General features: G+C 48.1%; 2 protein-coding genes across 2 annotated transcripts; both read left to right on the forward strand.

Moving 5' to 3' along the window:
• Positions 1–6,715: 6,715 nt before the first annotated feature.
• Positions 6,716–7,124, forward strand: MIURF (mitochondrial elongation factor 1 upstream open reading frame). Its single transcript, XM_088055394.1, has one exon. It carries the CDS (start codon positions 6,912–6,914, stop codon positions 7,122–7,124), a length of 213 nt encoding a protein of 70 aa, XP_087911520.1. The 5' UTR covers positions 6,716–6,911.
• Positions 7,125–7,139: 15 nt separating this feature from the next.
• Positions 7,140–16,771, forward strand: MIEF1 (mitochondrial elongation factor 1). Its single transcript, XM_005527637.3, has 5 exons — positions 7,140–7,305; positions 8,682–8,830; positions 8,964–9,144; positions 11,138–11,400; positions 12,513–16,771. Exons 2-5 carry the CDS (start codon positions 8,687–8,689, stop codon positions 13,317–13,319), a joined length of 1,395 nt encoding a protein of 464 aa, XP_005527694.1. The 5' UTR covers positions 7,140–7,305; positions 8,682–8,686; the 3' UTR covers positions 13,320–16,771.
• Positions 16,772–20,315: the final 3,544 nt, after the last annotated feature.

Consider the following 20,315-nt stretch of genomic DNA (forward strand, 5'->3'; position numbering starts at 1 on the left):
CCATGTTATTTTTCTTGCCTCTAACATAAAATCTTTACTGACATTTGTATTATTTTTAAAAGTAACATAAATGGCATTTCTTTTGTTTCTTGTGAGGTTTTTTAAAAGATCTTTTTCCCTGGAAAGCACCAGCTTCTGCTGCAGGAGCTTCAAGTGCCTCTGTGAGTGAAAGGGGTTGACTCTTGGACAGACCAGTCTGGGGTGGAGACCTTCATTTGCAGGAGCAGTGGGGAGCACGTGGCCCCACCACAAGCCCCATTTACCATGTCAGAGGGTCCCTCAACACACCAAAAGAGATATTGGTATGTGCAGCACGCGTCCTGGGTAGGGATACAGAGCCTTAAGCACCAGATTGAATCAGGAGCCTGCAAGCCATCTGATGCCAAGCAAATCCTGCGTGTTTTGCAGAATTTCAGTACCCTGGCAGGTGTTAGATGGGGTGATGCATCGTGGAGGAGCTCTGGCATAACCTGCCTGGAAGCCAGTGGTTTCTCCCAAGATCTTCCTCTTTGTCATGGATGCCTGGTGCTCATCCTGGGCACTGTGCAACGCAGGGAGGCTGTGAGGGACCCTCTGGCTGACGGAGGGGCTGGCTCCAGCTGATTCCTTAATGATGCCTATCAGGCTAGCTGATAAAGGGATGGACATGCTGTTTCCAAACACCAGGCTGCTTGGAAACAAAATGACTTCATTATAAACTTAAGACACCTTTCAGAAAGCTGGAAATGGGATACCAGACCCCATTTTGCCAGCTGTTTGTTTTTGTTGCTGGGATATGTTTGTTCCCTGTGTCAGGACACATTTTAATGTGCTGCTTAGCAGGGACAGTTAATTTTTAAGTATTAATCCAATTTTATATTATGCTTCTAAATCTTGCTGCTTTAGTGGCTCAGCTGGGGAAGCAGTGAGGTTTCAGCTGGCTGACAGGCAGCTCGTGGAGCAGCCAGGGAGAGCCACCCCAGCCCTGGAGAGCGTTGCCAGCAAATGGCTTCATGCTCACGTGCCCACAGCTGCAGGCACTGGCTGCCCTGCTTCCCAGAGCACCGCCACAGAGAGGATTTGGCCACAGCCATGGCAGAAGGGAAGCATGTTCTTGCTTCCTGGCAGTGGCAGGTGTCCCTGAAGCTCCTGGGCTAAGGCAACCCTTCCCCTGGGAGTGAGCTTTGCAGGGCTTTGCTTCCTCGCTGCAAAACTGACCCATCTAGAGAAGGGGCTCCAGATCACGGAAGTGAGAGGCTGACATTAGGAATATAATCCATGGATGCTTGGTTGAGGAGCCTGGCTTGGGGCCAGGCTGCTGCAAGCTCTGCTTTTGTAGCTGCAGCAGGGACAAGCTCATCAGCAAAAAGGTAAAGGATCAGTCCTCTTCAGCTAATGTTTGGGATGTTACTGTAAGCATCTCTGAGATCCCCAGACATGAACCTTTACTTGGAACTAAGGGACATCTGGAAATCCCAGCATTTTCAGCATTTCTGTGTGTGCTTATTTTTTTAAGCAAAGTGAGAAGTGAAAATAGTCCTTACTGTCTTTTAAAATACATTACAGCTATGTAAGAATACAAATCTTTCAAGGCCATATCTCTCCTCACCCTGCCATATGAAACACAATATAAAACTCCATTGTTTTACTCTTGTGTTTCCTGTGCCTTATGGCTTGAACCATGGATCCTCTTGGCTGAAGTCCATCCCAGTAACGATTTAATTTGGGAATGCACTTCACCTTTCTAAAAATAAGGAAAACTGAGAAGAAGAGCAAATAAGCTGTGCTGAATAAAGGTCTAAAATGACTTCTCCAGGATCTGAAATTAAAGAAAATATGTTATCCAAGGAATGCATAAAATAAAATAACATAAGCCTGTCTCTATGCAGCAAATTCTTTCCTGGCATTTTAGCCCTGTTCTACAGTCTGGACTTTTTCCAAAGAGAGAGAAACAAATCATCAGTTATATAAATATATATATTTTTTCCCCTCAGACACTTACTAAGAACCAGGCATACACACAAAAATAAAAGAATGTAGAAAACATCTACCCACTTCTTTTTGCTTTGCAGTGTTTTTAAAGCATTTGTCTTAAAACTGTTACCCAGAAGTGAATGTCAGACCACAGCAAAACCAAAACCTGGTAAATGGGACAGAAATACATCTAAGTGCCTGTGATCTAATGGGGCAAGGTGTGCAATAGGTGCCTTTGCTTAGAAAAAGCAGAGAAACAGCAGGATACAGCAGCCATGCCCTTCTCAGGTGGTCTATGCATACATGGGGCCAAACCACATCTGATGCTGGAGTCCAGATGACCCTTACACAAATCAAAATCCCATGTTCGGCGTGGCCTCATCCCAGCACACAGCAGGTGAAGGAGCACAAGAAAGCCTGAGGTCAGCATGTGCAGCTCAGCTCAGGCAGGTGGTACCACCAGCTGCAAGCCCTCTGTTCTCTGCCGACTCTTTCCCTGCAGAAAACAGGGGCTGTCGTAGGGATGCATGATTGCAAGGACAACAGCACTCACAAAAGCAGGGTCTCTGAATGGCTCTGCAAACCTCCTGCAGCATGTAGCTGGTGCAGAGTGAAAAATAGGGTGGGGGAGGCCAGGGGATGGAATCTTACTAGTCAGGGAATAATGAGAAAAGTCCCCAACAAACCCAGCCACAGGGAAATTTGTTTGAAGAAACACAAGTCGCACTGGGAGTGAAGGTGAGCACAGACCAATTGTGAAAGTACTACAGAAGCAATTTCAATGTGTTAGGTAATAAAACTGAGCCTCCTCAGTGACAGTCAGTGCAGTCCCTCACAGGGACAAGCAGCTCTGCTTCACACATTTGCTGCTGACAGTGTTTGCAGCCCCCTGCACTGCAGGGATGGAAGTCTGGGGATCTGAAAAGCCCCACTTCAGCTGCAGCGATGCTGGGACCTTTCCCTTCTTCCTCCTGTCAAAAACACCCTGAGCATGGCTTCCCAGATCAAATATTTACTGTCCATACTAAAATGTGTATCTCAGCTCTAAATCAGGAGTGCTTCTTGAAAGGTGGCTATGTACCTGTGGTCTCTCCTCCCACACCACCTGTCTTCCTTCCCATATGCACTCAACATTGAAGCTGCTGGGGCTCCAGGGAAGGAAGCCACGTGTATCACTCTTGGGCCTCTGCCCCCACAGTTCGTCACAGCTGCAGAGCAGGAGCCCAAATGCCATTAATCCTTGTGACTGCTCACAAAAAGTAAAGAAACGGGGCTGCAATTAAGGAGAGAGCTGTTGAACGGGGCTGAGACTGCCAAAAGGCCCCCCATGAGGTCCATGTACTAGAAGATACTAAGGATATTAAGCTCAAGCTCAGATAGAATTAGTGGGTCACTATCCGTCTTCCTCTTTGCGTTTTAGAACTGCTGTCCAGGCTCCTCCTAAGAGACCAGCCTTCTGCTTCCAAGCACAGTTTGTTTCCCATCCCTGCAGAGCCCCTCCAAGATGCCATTTGCAGCTCTGAGGCTCACATTCACATCCCTGCTGCCCAGAGAGGGTTTGCTGGCTGGTGACAGGCAGCACAGGGATGTCTCCCTGGCTGGGGATAGTCCTGGTCTCCCTGGTGGGAAGTCCTGGGCATGGCACTTGGCTCCCAGGAGCAGAGGCTGCAAGCCAGGCTCAGGGGCAGCCATTTGCTGTTTTTAGTGGCCAGAAGCCTGTGGCAGTGGCTGCTTGAGTGGGAGGACTGGCTGTAAGCATCAGAAGACCAGCAGAGGAGTGGTGGCTCCGGAGACTTCCAAGGAGGCGGAAGACGGGGAAATGTCTTAGTCTTATTCCAGGTAACAGCACGGGTTATTGTTCCCTGTCTCACAAGGTGCCTTTGATATTTCAAGCTCACTTGGTCATTTCGAGAAACAAAGGTTGTTATTGCTCTCCAGGAGCACAGCAAAGGTCTGCTCCCTCCTTTCTGCCTGCACTTGGCCCTGTCAATTCGTACAGGGACACAGGCTGGAATCACGGGGGAACCCCATTCCCAGTGAGTCCAAGGGCAAAGCCACCAGGCAACAGGGTTCTGCAGGCAACAGGGCCCTGGGGCCCTCAGGGCAGCACAAGCCTTTGGGGGTGCTGGGTGGGTCCCACCAGCTGCATGCAGTGGGTCAGCGGAGTTTGGGAAACCCTGGAGGAAGGAGGGGCTCCTGCTTCACTGTCTCAAGGCAGAGTTCAAGTTTCCAACCCGCAGCATGTCACCAGAGGCCGGGCACTCGCAGGGCAGCTGGAGTGGTGTCAGTCGTGTGCTGCTCGGCCCTGACACTCACCCTCCTCTTTGCAAGAGAGAAGGGGCAGGTTGAGGCCCCCGCCCACACAATGCAGGCGTGGGCAGCCCACGGGGGCAGCGGGCACAGCGAGTGATGTCCCTGCAGGGGCTGGGGCACTCTGGAGACGCTGCACAGTGTGGGTGGAGGAGCTCACAGCACGCACACGCAGCTGCTGGCGAGGGGCCCGGGAGCTGGCAGCCAGCCTGGGGGGGAAAGAACAGAGAGAAACACCAAAACAGGCACAACCCAAGCGGGCCAGGCTGGGAAAGGGGCGCTTATGGAGGTGGCAGTCCTTGGCTGCCATGGCAGGAGGACAGCAGGGAAGTCCATCACTGCTTGCCTGACCCAGCAGATCCCATTGGTAGTGCACCAGGGGTTTGCCACATGTGGCTGCTCAAGTTTTGACCCGGACCTGGGAGCTTTGGGGACTGGGCTCATCGGCACACTTGCCCAAGGGTGACAGAGAAGGGAAGTATTCTCACTTGTGAGGAGGGAAGTATTTCTGAGGACTAAGAAACCAAGGAGGAGGAAGGAAGCTGGGAGGAAGGTCCAAAGACTGATTTTCATTCTGGCAGCAGGTTAAGAGCAGGGAATATGAATGCTGCCTCCAAGGTCTTGGAAAGCCCAGTATATGAACTGATGATCTGGAAACAAAGACAAGCAATATATCGAACTTTTTAAAAAGATGACTCATAGCTATTGACTCTTAAGGAGATCAAAAAGGACCGAGTAAAATGCAAATGTGGCAAATGGGGAACACCACATATTTGCCAAGGATCAACTGGATATGTGCAAGGTCAGAAGAGGGAATACTAATTGCACATAAGAATTACAAAGCTCCAGATGTTCTCTAGCAAACCAAGAAATAATAAGGGTGTCACACAAACCCTGGCTCTGAGAGTAGCTGCAGGTTAAAAAAAAAAAAACACACAAAATATTAGCACGCAGAAGGAAGAAAGTGGGAATAATATGGTAAATATGATAATGCTATTATGTAAATCACTAGCGTGGCCTCTCTGGGAATACTGTCTGCAGTTCAAGTAAGCCCTTCTCAGAAAGGGCTGATTAGGGGCATGGCAAATTCGCTCAGAGAGAGATCAAAATGATTGGGGTTGTTTATCTCAGAAAGGAAATGAACAAGAGGAGATTGGCACAGAGTGAGCCAGTCCAGAAGTTCTGTTTTTCTTCCTGTTCAGTTCTATCACTGTCATATCTAGTGTTGCTGAGAATTGTGTGAAGTGATGTGGCTCTCCTCTGTCACACACCATTTGCTCTTTCACCCTCCCCTCCAAGAGAGGCACAGCACATTATGTTTTATATTTAGGTAGGACCTAGGGAGAAGGCGATGGCCAAGGAGAAATATATATGCCCCAGAGACCCCTCATAGTAGAGGTGAAAAAGGAAAGGTGGGATTTGCACCCAGACAGTGGAGCAAAAGTTCTGGCTTTGGGAGTCTCCTTCCATCAGCTCAGGCAGACCACAGAGAGGCTGCCAGCTACTGCCCTTCCAGACCAGGCCCTGGTCTCTGGGGGCTCCTTGGAGATAAAGAGCTTGAATTTGACAAGTTAGTCTGTAAAAAAGCATCCCAGAAGTCAGAAGTACCTTGAGATGCAGCATTGACCCACTTCTCTCTTCCAGGGGAGGTTCTGGTTCGACATTAGGGGGAATTCCTTTGCAGAAAGGGAATTAGACATTAGGGATGGGCTGCCAGGGAGATGGTGGAAGTCACCGTCCCCGGAGGTGTTTAAGGAAGGACTGGACGTGGCACTCAGTGCCATGATGTGGTTGACAAGGTGTTGTTCAGTCAGAGGCTGGACTCCATGACCTCAGAGGTCTTCTCCAACTTAACGGAATCCGTGATTCCATGGCGCACGGCAGACACGCTGTCTCCCGGGGCCAGCAGCCCAGCGCGCTGGGCTGTAGCACACGGAGCCCCACACGGCACACAGAGCCCCACACGGAGCCCCACACGGCACACAGAGCCCCACACGGAGCCCCGCAAGGCACACGGAGCCCCACACGGCACACAGAGCCCCACACGGAGCCCCGCAAGGCACACGGAGCCCCACACGGCACACGGAGCCCCACACGGAGCCCCGCAAGGCACACGGAGCCCCACACGGCACACGGAGCCCCTCAGGGCACACGGAGCCCCTCAGGGCACACGGAGCCCGGGCTGCCAGCGGGCCCTTCCCGGCCGGGAGCATCCCGGGCTGCCGGGGTGGGACGGGCACACGCAGCTCCCCTCCCGGCCGCCAGGGGGCGGCAGCGCCGCGCCGCCGCCGCCTCAGGCGCGCGCGGCTCGCTGCCCGCGGAGCTGGCGCTGCCATGGGGGGGCGCGGGGCGCGGCCCGGAAGCGGAAGCGCGGCGCTGCCGGGTGACCCCGGAGCGGCCCCGCGCGCGCAGCCCGGTGAGAACGGGGCGGCCGCGCTGCTCCCGCGGGGCTGCAGCGGCCCCGCGCCCCGGCCCGGCCCGGCCGTTACCCCGCGCCGTTGGACACGCGGCCCCGGCACCGCGCGGGGCCCGCTAAGGAGCGGTAGGCGGCTGCCGGCGGGTCCCTCGGGAAGGGAGAAGCTGACCCGGATCCCGCCCCTCGGTCACTCCTCTGCAGGTCGCCCGCCCGCGCCGCACACTTGTCCCCCATGGCCGCGTGGTCCCGGGAGGCGGTGCTGACTCTGTACCGAGCTCTGCTGCGCCGCGGCCGCGGCCTGCGCTACACCGACCGGGATTTCTACCTCGCCTCCATCCGCCGCGAGTTCCGCCGGAACCAGGGGCTGCAGCGGCTGGAGGACAAGGAAAGGCAGCTGGAGAAGGGACAGGCTTTCCTGCAAAGCAGGCTCGGGGGCCTGGTTTAGAGATTCCCTGTAGCCCCCGCTGGTCCCACTTACCTGCCTCTTCTTTCCAAAATCCCCTCGCCAGCCAGAAGAGATGATTAACACTCACTACCCACCACTTTCTTGAAGAAGTCCTGGAGGTGCTTCCACAGGCACACCAGGAGGGCTCTCCTGTTCTCTTCACAAATGCATTAGGTCACAGGTAGGTCATTTACAATGATATAACCGCGTTCTTCATGCTTCTGTTACAGTGAGCTTTGTGAAAGTGCAGGGGGTTTTCTGCTTGGGGATGACAAGTGAATATATTCTTGGTTCATCCAAGCAGGAACATCCCCCCTGCTTTGGCATTAGAAAAAACAAAGGGCAGTTTTAAACCACCTCAATCAGGCAGGCAGGCTCAGAACCTTGGACACAGACTCAGAAAACAGACCTAAAGTCACAGTGCAGGAGTGTTTTGGTGTTTTCATGTAGGTTCCCTGGGGATCCTACATGATGCCTACATGGGGATCACATATGGGTACAGTGATGGTAAAATGTGTTTTACAAGATCACAGAATCACTGAGGTTGGAAAAGGCCCCTGAGATCATGGAGTGCTATCTCTGATTGATGACCACCTTGTAACTAAAACACAGCAGTGTGCGCCACGTCCAAGTTAAACACCCCCAGGGATGGTGACTCCATCACCTTGCTGGGCAGTCCATTCCAATGCCTAATCACCCATCCTGTGAGGAAATTCCTCCTGATGTCCAGCCTGAGCCTTCCCTGGCACAGCTTGAGGCCATGTTGGCCAGAGAGACTCTTATTATATATAAATTAAATCTCAAGGTCAGGTTAAGTGGAAGTTTGGGGACACAAAAGTACACATGTAAGAAAATATTCATGTCAGTGTTTTACATGATTTGTCTGAGAGTCAAACCCACCAGCCTCGAGGGCAAGACTAAACATCAAATGAAGGCAAGGGAGCTGTTCCTTTTATCATGTGTTGCAGTCTGCTGTTGATTCTTGGGTGTCTTTGAAGTGTCTGGGATTGGGCATTATTCAGAAATTAATCTGTGAATGGAAGCTCTGAGACTGCCTTGCCTGTCAGTTCCTGGGGAATATTCCACTTTGTTCCATACAGTTGACCAACCCTGTATTGCCTTGTCTGTGAGCAAAATCACACTTGTTACATTAGAAATCAGAAAATAAATTGGCTGTGTTTTGGTTGAGAAGCACAAATTATAAGAAAAATATCTGAATAGTTATAGGGTTTTGCTTAATATGCAGGATTTTATTGCAAAATACTGTGGAAATTTTATTGCAAAATACTTTCTTTCATTAAACCTATTCAGTTACTAGAAAGCTCACATCAAATTTGGATGTGTTCCCTCAGGTATTGGACTTTGCTTGGTCAGTACTGTCCTGGCACTGCTGGGAACAAGCAGCTCTTTGAGGGAACATAATTAGAGAGGGTGCAGGATTGGGTGGGCCCTGCCTGTGGTGGAACCCGGCAGCAGCGGGTGTGAGGGGTGGGAGAAGGGGGTGAGCCATCTGTATGGCGTTTTGGCCCGGGCACGTAACGTTCCTGCTCTTTGCAGGTAAGATGGCAGGCGCTGGGCAGCGCAAAGGGAAGAAGGATGACAACGGCATCGGCACCGCCATCGACTTCGTGCTGGCCAACGCGCGGCTGGTGCTGGGCGTGGGGGGCGCCGCCATGCTGGGCATCGCCACGCTGGCCGTCAAGCGGGTGAGTGCCACGGCTGGCACCGGGAACGGCTCCGGGATCGGGGAGGGGCAGTGAAAAGAGCCGGGGCGCCGGCAGTGGCCTGGGTGAAATGCAAGCGTTGGGCCCTCGGTGACTCAAACTCTTCCTGGTTTAGATGTACGACCGGGCAATCAGTGCTCCCAGCAGCCCCACTCGCTTGAGCCAGTCAGGAAAGAGAAGCTGGGAAGAGCCAAACTGGCTGGGCTCCTCCTCACGCCTGCTGACCCAGGACATGAAGACCAGCCTCAGCCGCTCCCTGCAGACCCTTCCCACTGATCCTTCAGCTGCAGATGCAGGTAAGAGGCATGGCCATCCTCCTGCATCACAGAATCGTCCAGGCCTATAGACCCTGTATTTGTTTAAAGGAATGCAGGGAAGGAAATACCCTGTCTGTCCCAGGATTTTTATGTTTTTCTTTTAAGCAGGTCTACTGGTAACTTCAAGAATCATAACTGTCATTGGGAGCTAGTCAGTAATGGGTCATCTATTTGCACTCTTCGTTCCTCTCATGACTTCATGGTATTAAACTTTATTCTCCCCCATTTTTTCTCTTTCAATCTGAATATCTAATCTTTCCTGATAGAAAGCTATTCCCTTGATTTCAGGCACTCTCTTGTCTTTCTTTGGGTTATTCCAGTTTGCTTGCATCTTTTTAAGGGGGTAGTATTCGAGTTGTAGATCTACTAACAATTTATAACTATTTCCTCTATTGCTACCATTTTCCAAATAATTTCTGGATCGACATTTCCCTGTTTAATGCTGCTTATCACTGTGTTTGTCTTCAGTAGTCTATAGGAAGTGTCCTGAAGTTTTCTTTCTGGGTGGGATAATCAATAGTTTAGAATCCAGCCATGTTTTGTTACGTGTGGTTGTTCTTTGTTCTCAATGGTTTTACTTTCTATCCCTGTTCACTCATTTCTGGAGATTTACATGTCGAGATTTAAACTAAAAATCAGAATCAAGCTATTAACTTGATTTCCAGATTATTTTAAAGGAAGTTATCTTTGGGATGGCAGTAGGTATTTTGCTGAGGAAACATTGAAAACTAGACAGCTGTGTTAAATGGGACCTAGATAATTTGATTGGAGTCCCCAAGCATATGGACAGAATAATAAAAACACTAATGATGGTGTCTAAATTCTTCAATTAGAAGTAAATTAAAACTCAGTATGGAAAAAAACCTTTTCTCATAAATAGGCAATAAAATCCAGTTCCTGATGGTTTTGTGCATTATTTCCTTAACACAAAAATGCTCATATCTGTCCAAAAGAACCCAGTGGGACAAGAGACAGCACCCAGCTGCTGAGGCTGGGCTAGATGCGTATGTGTACAGCTTGGTCAGCCATTATTCACGTGCTGTGTGGCCCACACCAAACAAATCTGCAACAGCCATTTGCTTTAATGGGGCCACTGACTTGGGAATTTCTGCTGCACCCCTTAGGTAGCACAGCCCTTCCCAAGTTCTCTTAGATCTGTAATTCCCCTTTAATTCTCATTGTTAACTTTTGAGACTCTTTGTCCATGTTGAGAGAAATCTGAAATGGATGGGAAGCACTGATTTATTTCTTTGAGAAACCAGTCAGAAAAGAAGGGGCTCAGAGAATCTGTGCAGGTCGGACATGGTTTAGTAACGCAGATGGCAGTGTAAACCTTGTGTTGTGGCATTGTGCCTCTGAGTGGGCTCTCTGATCTTTTTCCAGTGAAGGCTTCAGGGAGCTATCACTGGAACTATGATGGCCCCAGGATCTGTCAGCTCATCATCCCAATAACTGTGCTGATCAGACTCCCAACAGCTATTTCATTTCCAGGTGGCACAGTCTTCTCTGATCTCATATGCTAGTCAGGACTGGATTTCGCTGGTAATTTGTAATAACCTGTTTCAATGTTAAAAACTCAAAAGAGATCATGATGGTTATTCAAAAGTGTTTTATTCGCTGGTGTGGCATCACACTGAAAGCTTTTGAACTGGTAACAGCACTGAATTTTTGATGAAGTTGACCTGAGATACTGCCCACTTAGCAATTAAAAAAAGATCCTTGTACACAATATTAGTGTGGCTAAATTTCGAATCTAGTAACTTGTTTTCATCCATTTTGATGCTCTTTATAGTATGTTTTGAAGTTCCTCAGCACGCCCCTTTGGACTGGTACCTGCATAAAGCCTGCAAAATGTCTGCCAAGGGCTTTTTGAGACCTGGGAGACTGCAGTTACGTGCTGCAGATTCTGTTCTGTGGAACGCTTCACAGAGAGATCAGCTGCAACCTCAACAGTTTTCCTTCTGTCTTGCAGACGTTTTTCGACCCACAAAGCCCAAGCCATGTGCCAAGAGGAGTCAGGTGGAGCTGAAGAAATCCCGCCTTCGCCTGTCCTTGCAGGAGAAGCTGTTTGCGTACTACCGGCGGCGGGTGGCGATCCCGGCGGACGAGCAGGCTCGGGCCAAGCAGGCGGCCGTGGATATCTGCACGGAGCTGCGCAGCTTCCTGCGCGCCAAACTGCCCGACATGCCCCTGCGGGACATGTACCTCAGCGGCAGCCTCTACGATGACCTGCAGGTAATTCCTGGGGAAGTATCACGGCTCCTTATTCAGGAGGCTGACCACGCAGCGGCGTTTCAGGCTTCCCTGTTGGCACTGCTGGCTCAGCACAGCATTCCTCTGTAATAAGGCCCTTGGTGCTGCCTTTCCCGCTGTGGAGCCAGGCAATGATTTCCACAGTGCTGTTTGAACAGGCATGACCAAGCTGCTCTGTCATTGTCTGCAAAGCCTGTGCTTTTTGCTGGTTTATTTCTCCAAAATATCTCAGTCCTTCTTTGCTTCCCCTCTGTCACTCCTTTTAGCTGTGTTTTTCTTGCTTTTTCTCTGGTAGACATCTGTTTTCTCTCCATCCTTCTGTAACCATCCAAATACATTATATTCTCTTAGATCTCTCATATATTCATGTAGGTCTTTCCTATCCTTTTTTTTTTTTTTTTTTTTTTTTCTTCTAAATGTAAATGCATGACAGACCAGGACTGGACAGCAGTCCCTGCTGCGATATCTCCCTGATGGCAAGATGCCCATGGCTATAGTGAGTGATTCAGAGGCACACTTCTTTCTTTGAATCAGAGCTCTGGAATGGAGCATGGAATGTCCAGTGAAACTTAGACCTGGGGTCTTAATCACATTGGTGAAAAGGGATCTTTAATGACCTTTTTCCAAACAATGTGGCAGACCAGGTGAGGGCAGTGTACCTAGCTGTAGCATTGGATTATTAAACCGTGGCAATGGAAGCTTGTCAAGAAACTTAATACTCTGTCTCCTGTTTAAATTGTCATGTGGTGTTGTCGTGCCCTAGGCCAGCTGCATCTCACGACCAAGGAGCAGACTTAGAGCAGTATGAGGCAGAATGATTCATCTATATTCAGTCCATGTCAGGTCTCTAAATAGTACATACCACGTAAGCACTAGCTTCAGCTTTACCTTGGAATTATCCCACTGATTGTTGGAAATAGTCCTTCAGAATGCCTTTGAACAAAAGGAGGCTGGGAATCCCACGCAGAGAGGAGAGTGAAACAGCTGAATCCTTATTCCAGGTTCATTTGGACAGAAGGCTATCTAAAGGTGGTGAATAAAATTAATGTGGAGAGAGAAAGCTTATTCTTACTGACTTTTCTCTCTTGTGAAAGGTAGTGACAGCTGACCACATCCAGCTCATTGTACCTCTCATGCTGGAGCAGAACCTGTGGTCGTGTATCCCTGGGGAGGACACTATCATGAACATTCCTGGCTTCTACTTGGTGCGTCGAGAAAACCCAGAGTACTTTCCTCGCGGGAGCAGCTACTGGGACCGCTGTGTGGTGGGAGGTTACCTTTCCCCCAAAACTGTAGCAGACACATTTGAGAAAGTTGTAGCTGGGTCCATCAACTGGCCAGCAATTGGGAGTCTCTTGGACTATGTGATCCGTCCAGCAGCTCCCCCAGCAGATTTGACGCTGGAAGTCCAGTATGATGCAGATCGGCATCTTTTTATTGACTTTCTACCATCCCTGACACTGGGGGACATTGTCCTCGTTGCCAAACCTCACCGATTGGCCCAGAATGACAACTTGTGGCGACTGAGCCTGCGGCCAGCGGAAACGGCTCGCCTCCACGCCCTGGACCAGGCTGATTCTGGCTGCCGCTGCTTGTGCCTCAAGATCTTCAAAGCAGTATGCAAGTTAAACCCAGCTCTGGGACACCTCACTGCCAGCCAGCTCACCAATGTCATCCTGCACCTCTCCCAGGAGGAGTCCGACTGGTCCCAGGACATGCTGGCTGATCGCTTCTTGCAGGCACTGAAGGGGCTGATCCGCTACTTGGAGGCAGGGGTCCTCCCTAGTGCCCTGAACCCCAAGGTGAACTTGTTTTCAGAGCTCACCCCCGAAGAAGTGGATGAGTTGGGCTACACACTCTACAGCTCTCTGTCAGAGCCAGAGGTCTTGCTGCAGACGTAATGGGGCCTTACCTAGGGAAGTGTTGATAGGGTTTAGCCAATGCAGACTTTGATTACTGCGAATTATGTCTCCTCCACTTCTCCCTATCTCCCCCTCTCTCTCTCTCCCTCTCTTCACCACTCCCCACTTTTGGTTCCTTAGTAATTCCTGCTGTGGAGTTGGTGCTCCCACTGAATTTTTTGGTGCTACTGGTCCATTTCCACCATCTCTGCCCCAACAGGTACCCATTGGCTAAAACTGCTCTGAGATCTTCACATAAATTCTGTGAGTTTAAGTGTCTACCAAAAAATAAACCAAACTATGCACTTCTTTCTTCTGTAGTACACTTAGTGCAGCAAACCCTTTTTGGTTTGAAGAAGGTGGAACTGGGCTGGTAAATCCAGTGATGATTTTAGCAAACTTGCACTGAGGTTGTTTAATTTCCTCCAGCCTGACTTTGCCCCATGTTTCTTTCTCTCTGCTGTCCCACACTGTCTCACTTTCCTTTCTTTTATGTCCTTTTGGCCCAGTCATGCAGGGCAGACTGAGTGAGATATTTTGGATAGGGTTCTTTTTGTATTTTTGAGTGGATAATGATTACACTGGCAGTATTTAGGGCTGTAGAGCTTGAAACTAGAGAATTCCCACAGCTCCTGCTCCCACAGAGCTTTCTCATCCTTTGCAAGCTGGGTTCAGGATTAAGGGCCAAAATTTGTCCAGTCTGCTTCAGCACAACCTCCTGTATGGGCAATTCTTGTTGAAGCTGTCCCAGGGGAGGAAGGAACCTTTGTGGTCTGGCTGTGTGATGAGACTGAAGGAGCAGAGCTTGCTGTTCCTGCCTAGCCAGATCTAATGGGAATGGCCTCGGGAGTGGAGAACAAGGCAGCTCTTCAGTTGTCTCTGGCCTAGAGGAAGAGAGGGTGATTATAGGGAAGGGGTGGGAGCCACCCATGGGAATGGGGATTTTTTTTTTTTCATCTTTTCCCCAAGACCTTAGGGCTGTTCTGGTTTACTGGAGGTGGAAACAAGACTACATGCCTCAAAGGGCTTTGGAATAAGCACACACAAGCCAGATTCTCACCAGCTCTAAAGGCTGTGAAAGTGACGGAACTGAACTAGTGTCATCAGCAAGGTTCTGTCCTGTACACTGGTATTAGGATACATGTACAAAGCTGGCATTTAGGGATATATTAGCTTTGCCATCTGCTCTGTGTGCTTTGGTCTCCTCCTCAGAACTGAGGCTGTCCATCCATTTCCTCATTCCCATGTGCTGACTTTCCAGTGCTCCCATTTTACAAATATTCTTAAAAAGCTGGTGAGGGCACACCTTCCCGTGTGTTTGGACCTGTTGGCACTGCAGTTCTGCCCATTCCTTCTGTGGCTGCTCTCAGGCTATGGACGCTGCATTAAGCCACCTGCTGTCTTCAAAAAGTGGGAGAGGTGTCCCCCAAGTCTGGAGCTCTGTGTGTATCTCAAAAGACCAGCTTAACTATTGTTTCAGACACATAATTGCCTTTTCCCTGCTTTAGCAACTTTTTTCATCCTTGCTGTCCAGCCTCCTTAGCCAGTGGAGAGGAGTACTGCAGCAGCAGAGTATGGAGGGAGTAGGAATCCTTTTCTGCTCCCTTCCTCTCAGGACTTCCCCCATCTTTGACAGAGAAGTTTCAAGGTGAATTTTAGGAGTGGAACCACGGAGGGAAGTCTTTCACACTGGGTTCTTTTTAGAGGCAGTGCTGGTGAGGTGAGGGAGGGAGCATCTTTCTCGGACAATCCGTCCATTTTAACCAATGTGTCAGATAGCATTCTGTATACAGTGATAATGCAACATTGCATTTTAAATTATTTAATCCTTAGGGTACTGGTATTTTCTAGACTGCCAGATGTGTACTTTGAAGTCTGTGTGTGTATATAAAAGTCTATAGTCTATCAAAGTTAACAGGAATCCCGTTTGTATGACTTTGTGTTTTGTAAGTTCTGCAGCAGTCAGTGTTGGTCAACTGTTGATTGCTCTTCACTCTGGTTCCCAGATTTTTTTTCCCTCTTCCTTCCCTTGCCCCCCACTGCCTTTCTGATGTCAGCCTTCCTACCCTAAAAACAGACAGATGAGACTCGGAGCCTACAGACTCTTGGGGGGAATTCCCCTTGTTTTTAATTACTTGAAGGTCAACAAAAATATTAAAATATCTGGGTTGTCAGGAGTTCTCCCAAAGCTCATTTCTTCAGTGTGATGTCACCCCTCACTTGGTGCTGACTCCAGTACTGTGGTCTTCACATTTTAACAGCAGTGTGGTTGGAAATTATTAAAACTCTAGATTAAAAAAAAAAAAAAAGAAAAAGTGAGATATAACTTGAGAACCGTTGTCACATACATATCTGTATATATAATTTTTTACATGAATGCTTTTACTTCTTCCTGGCAACCTAATGAATTAATATTTTATGGCCATTTTTTGCTGCTATTGAGCTCAGTTTGTGTATCAAATGGAGACTGAAGCTGCCTTTTTGCCTTTTCTGTAGACTCTGCTCCACTTCACTTGCATCAACCATCACCATCATTTCTTCCCTTCAGTTTTGCCCTCCTCTGAGCTAGCCATGAGCCTGTTCTCAGGAGGCAAATATCATTTCCTACAGGCAGTCACCACAGCAGGCAATAGCTGCCCTGGCAGTGGCAGTCTTGACAAAGGCCAAAGATGTGATGGGTCACAGGGACACTGCAACGAGGAATAATTTGAGAGCAGGGTCAGGTATAAGGGGCAATAGAAGCAGGGAAGAAGGTGTAGGGTAAGTATGCAGGAAACTTCCAGTAATGCTGCACCCAGCCTGTGGGTCAAACAGAACGTTGCAGAGTCTTTCGAAGTGGCACCTTTCAGTATTAAATGCAGTACATGTGTTGATGTACAGCCTGGAGGGCTGTCTTACCTACAGGTAGGCTACTTCCTGGTCAAACCTGAAGCACAGAGCAGAAGAACCTAAAGCTGAATGTGAAAAGGGCAGCTCCTGGCCACCTTCTTGGCAGAGCAGCTCAGAGACAGATTGATTGTAAGGGGCCCAGGGCACGCATTGGGCTGGTGGCTGCCTCAGCTCCAAGAATGTCTCCGTGTGTTCTGCTGTAGCTTAGCTCACACAAGCTTCCCATAAGATTGTCGTCTTACTCCCTGTAACCACAGGGTGAGGACCAACTTGCTCAGCTGTGGGTTTCACTGCTGCTGAGCTCCACTGCTAATCTTTCAAGTCAGATGGATTTCTTTTCCCATGTTTAAAGGCAATTATGGAAACAAGAGGCTGCTTTCTGCCCCCGGCAAGGTGCCATTAGGGCCCTCATTCTTAGCATGTGGGCACACAGTGAGAAGTGAAGAGATGATGCCTCATCTCTCTCAGGCCTGGAGGCTGTGGATTTGCAAAGGGGAAAGTCCAAGTGCATGATCTGTGACAGAGTGTGTGGAATTCTGAAATAAAATTACTTTCCACAGTAACCTCGTTGTCTCTGGCATGTTTATAAACAAAGGAACATCTCTCTTTGCTTTCATCTTGGCGCATTACCTTCATGCTGATATAATTTTGCACCACACAGTGCTTAGGGACTGGCTTGCCCCTTGCTGATTCACTTGCCTTCCCTTTGCAGCTCTGGGCACTCAGCACTTTGCAGCTTGTCTCGAGGGAGCCATCAGCTCGGGTGCAGCAGCGTCCTTGCTCCTGGCAGCTTTCACACCAGTCACAAGATGATGCGTAATTGTGGTGCTGAGCTTCTCATCCTCTCCGATAATCCGCGTGCCCGGACAGGCACCTGCTTTTCATGTGGCTGCCCAGACTTCAGAGGCTTCCGTGCCTCTGGAATATTAAACTTTCCTGTGTGGGTTCCTCCACCCTCAGTCACACCTTGGTTTTTGTGTGCCAGGACTCTCCTCTCCCAAATGGACTCCTCTCTTATCCAGGCATCAGCCTTGAGGCAGCAGGGAAACTGCTTTGCCAGGGGCCCGTGTCTGGTGTGTTTTAAGTTCTTTACAGTAAGACCCAGTTTTATGTGCCTGCTTGGAAAGGTGGAGTGGAAATGTTGGATGTCAAATAAGTGTGAAGTCATGCTGCTTTTGATGGGTCCCAGGCTTCTTAATTCTTGGAACACATGCTACAGTGGCAACATTGTCCTGTAAGATCTGTCTTAATGAAGACTCTGTAATTAACTATTTTGGAGAGTATTTTATGAAACAAAGGGAGTCTACATCTCCAACTTATTTTTTTTTCTAATATCCCTTTGTCTGCATTGCTTTGTTTTTTTTCCTTTAATCTGTCCTATGGTTGAAACAGATCAGATGAGTTGAAGCACATTTCATGCCATACAGAGTCTTACAGGAGCAGCTAAAATGAGCTGTGACAGGTATTACCCTCTCAAGTTAAAGCCCCTGGAATGCCTAGAGCCTGCAATACATGGTTAATATATGCAGTGGTTTGCACCTTTCCATAAAAGCAGTCCTGGCATGAATAGGGAGGAAAGATCATAAGATAAATCTTTAATGTAAAGACGAAATAATTGAGGGGAGAGATTATAATTATTGAAAGTATGGAAAAAGTTGCTACAAAGAAAAAGAGCACAAGTAGTTCTCCAGGCTGCAAAGACTTAGAATCTCTTTTGTTCTTAGCCTAAGGAACAAACAGCTTAGGAGGAAAGGGAATTTTGGAAAAAGCAAAATATTTTGCCCACTTTGTTATATAACCACAGTCCTGTCCTGGATATTAATGTAGCTGAGCTTACATTTTATTTATTTTTGCATCTTTTAATTTAAAAAATAAATACATAAATTCTAGCCTATTTTGTATCTAATCTTAGACTGGGGAAGAAAGGGTGACTGAACCCCAAATTTGAGATTATCATGTTAAACTGTTGAACTCCATTAATAAAGTCTTTTTTTTTTTAGTTCCCAAATACTTAGTTGAATCCGTGTTTTTTTAAGGTATATTTTAATATTCTAGACTTTAGAAAAGCTGCAGACAGCTGCTGCTTTTTAAATTTAGTTTCATAGAAAAAAAAAAAAGAAAAAAAAAGAAGAGCCTCTTCCAAATTTTAGTTTCACAGAAGAAAAGGAGCCTCTTCCAAATGAGGAGTTTCTCTTCCAGATAAGAAATGTTTGCTCACTATCTGCACAATTCAATGCCTCCAATATGACTCACTGAATCTGGGACTGGATCTTGAAATGTGGGGCTTTGCCCACAGAAGCAGCAAGCAAGAAATGGGAGATTCTACCTCCTACGTGAAACCCCGTATTGGCTTCCAGCCCTGGGAGAACTGCTGTGGTCCACACAATCAGGGAGCTGTTTGAGATATCTGGATTTTATCTTCTTTATCCTTGTCAGGCTGAGTTATTATCTGAGTTTATGATCTGAGGGATTGAAGAAATATCCTCCCCCTCCCTTTTATTATTTTTTGTTGTTTTTTTGGGGTTTTTTTTGTTTTTTTTTTAACATTCAACACCTTCTTAGAATAGCTTTCATTTAACAAATGTGTCCTTTACACAGGCAAGGATAAAATTTTTACTAGCATACTTAGAGAAGGACAGCATTACTCACAAGTCAAGGACCCAGAAATGTACTGGTGAGCAGGCTATTATTCCTTTCTTTATAGTATGTGATCCTGTGGAATAATCTTGCAAACAATAAGGCAGAAGAAGGTGGTAAGACTAATGGGTAAGGCAGGGAAGATCTGAAATCATTCTGTAGCTAGGAAACATTCTTGTCATTTCACAAAAAGCAAAGAGAGTGGGACACAGAGTTTGGCTCAAGTAACTCAAACTTCTCATGATCTTAAGCTTTCCTAAGTACTCATGCAGAAGTCAGTTCTGAACGAAATCACATTAAACACGCTAAAAGTCAGATTGATTTTTATTTTGCTGCCCTGGTTCAATTTCCCTGGCTCTTGTGACTAAGTAGCTCTTTGATCTGTCTATTAACACTGAGTGCTAAGCTTCTCTGGGGAAATATATATATATATATATAAATTCTAACCACATTCTTCATGAAAAACCTTCTCCATACAAATAATGGGCAAAAGTTGCTCACTTGTGTTACTTGTTTCGTTTAGGATTTTCTTTTGTTAGGCAACAATTCTCTGGCTCCACTGCAATTCCACCCTTCCTCTCTCTGTGGTAGAATTGTCACCGTTCTACAGAAGCACAGGGGTGATACTGTCCCATAAGACATCCCACTACAATGATCCCAGTCCTGTACAGCTCTCTTGTCTCATTCCGCTCAGCATTGCAAAGGACAGGCCTCAGAGGCAACAGACACGAGGGCACAGATGGCAAATGATGGACTGTGTTGCCTCTTTACCTCTCCTGCAATGGGCATTACTTCAAAACTCGTAAGGCCCTGGCGGGCTCCTTACCTCCCTTGAAAGGCAAGAAGCAATTGTTCCTGGAAGCAGTATGGCAGAATGACATTTTTGCCTTCAGATTCTTGAATTTATTCAGCACAGGGGACCTTGGAGACAGTAAGTACCAGCACTTATATGGATAATAAGATGTGAATCATATTTAGCTGCTGCTTGTTTGCAGCAGCAGCGAAGCACTGTCAGAGGCCCCAAGGTGTGCTGGAGCCAAGGTAGTACAAGGCACAACAGTCCCAGAGGCTGCAGAGCTGCAGCTCCCATGGTACTTGTTAGAGAGCACGCTGGCAGGGCCCCAGCTCCCTGGCACTCACAGGGAAGCTGGTTTCTGCTGAGGCAGGGACGTGACCAAGGCACAAACCTCCTCTTTCCCGAATCACTGCCTATGATTGTGAGAGAGACAGTAGAAAGCATCTTGTCTGGTGCCTTTTCTTGAACGAGGAGCAATGAGCTTATGTTTTGGGCTAGGAACCTTTCTCCTCTTTTTTTTTTTTTCTTTTGGTAAAGATAATGAATGAAGAATAATGCATCTTGACTCCATCACTTTGCACTGCCAAGGAGGATGTTTGGTGTCACCAGCAGACTGGTTACTCCCAAGCCTTGTGCTCTGGGACTTGCCCTTTGTGAGCCTGCTCTGCTTCATG

This window comes from Pseudopodoces humilis, chromosome 5 (genome assembly GCF_049639895.1).
Source record: "Pseudopodoces humilis isolate 2021_Gansu_Grassland_sample_001 chromosome 5, ASM4963989v1, whole genome shotgun sequence".
Taxonomy (NCBI): Eukaryota; Metazoa; Chordata; class Aves; order Passeriformes; family Paridae; genus Pseudopodoces; species Pseudopodoces humilis.

Excerpts from the sequence above, each read along its gene's own strand:
- MIURF (XM_088055394.1), top strand. The coding sequence starts at position 6,912 with ATGGCCGCGTGGTCCCGGGAGGCGGTGCTGACTCTGTACCGAGCTCTG.
- MIEF1 (XM_005527637.3), top strand. The coding sequence starts at position 8,687 with ATGGCAGGCGCTGGGCAGCGCAAAGGGAAGAAGGATGACAACGGCATC. Across the intron at positions 8,831-8,963 it reads CCACGCTGGCCGTCAAGCGG|ATGTACGACCGGGCAATCAG; the intron begins GTGAGTGCCACG and ends TTCCTGGTTTAG. Across the intron at positions 11,401-12,512 it reads GCCTCTACGATGACCTGCAG|GTAGTGACAGCTGACCACAT; the intron begins GTAATTCCTGGG and ends CTCTTGTGAAAG.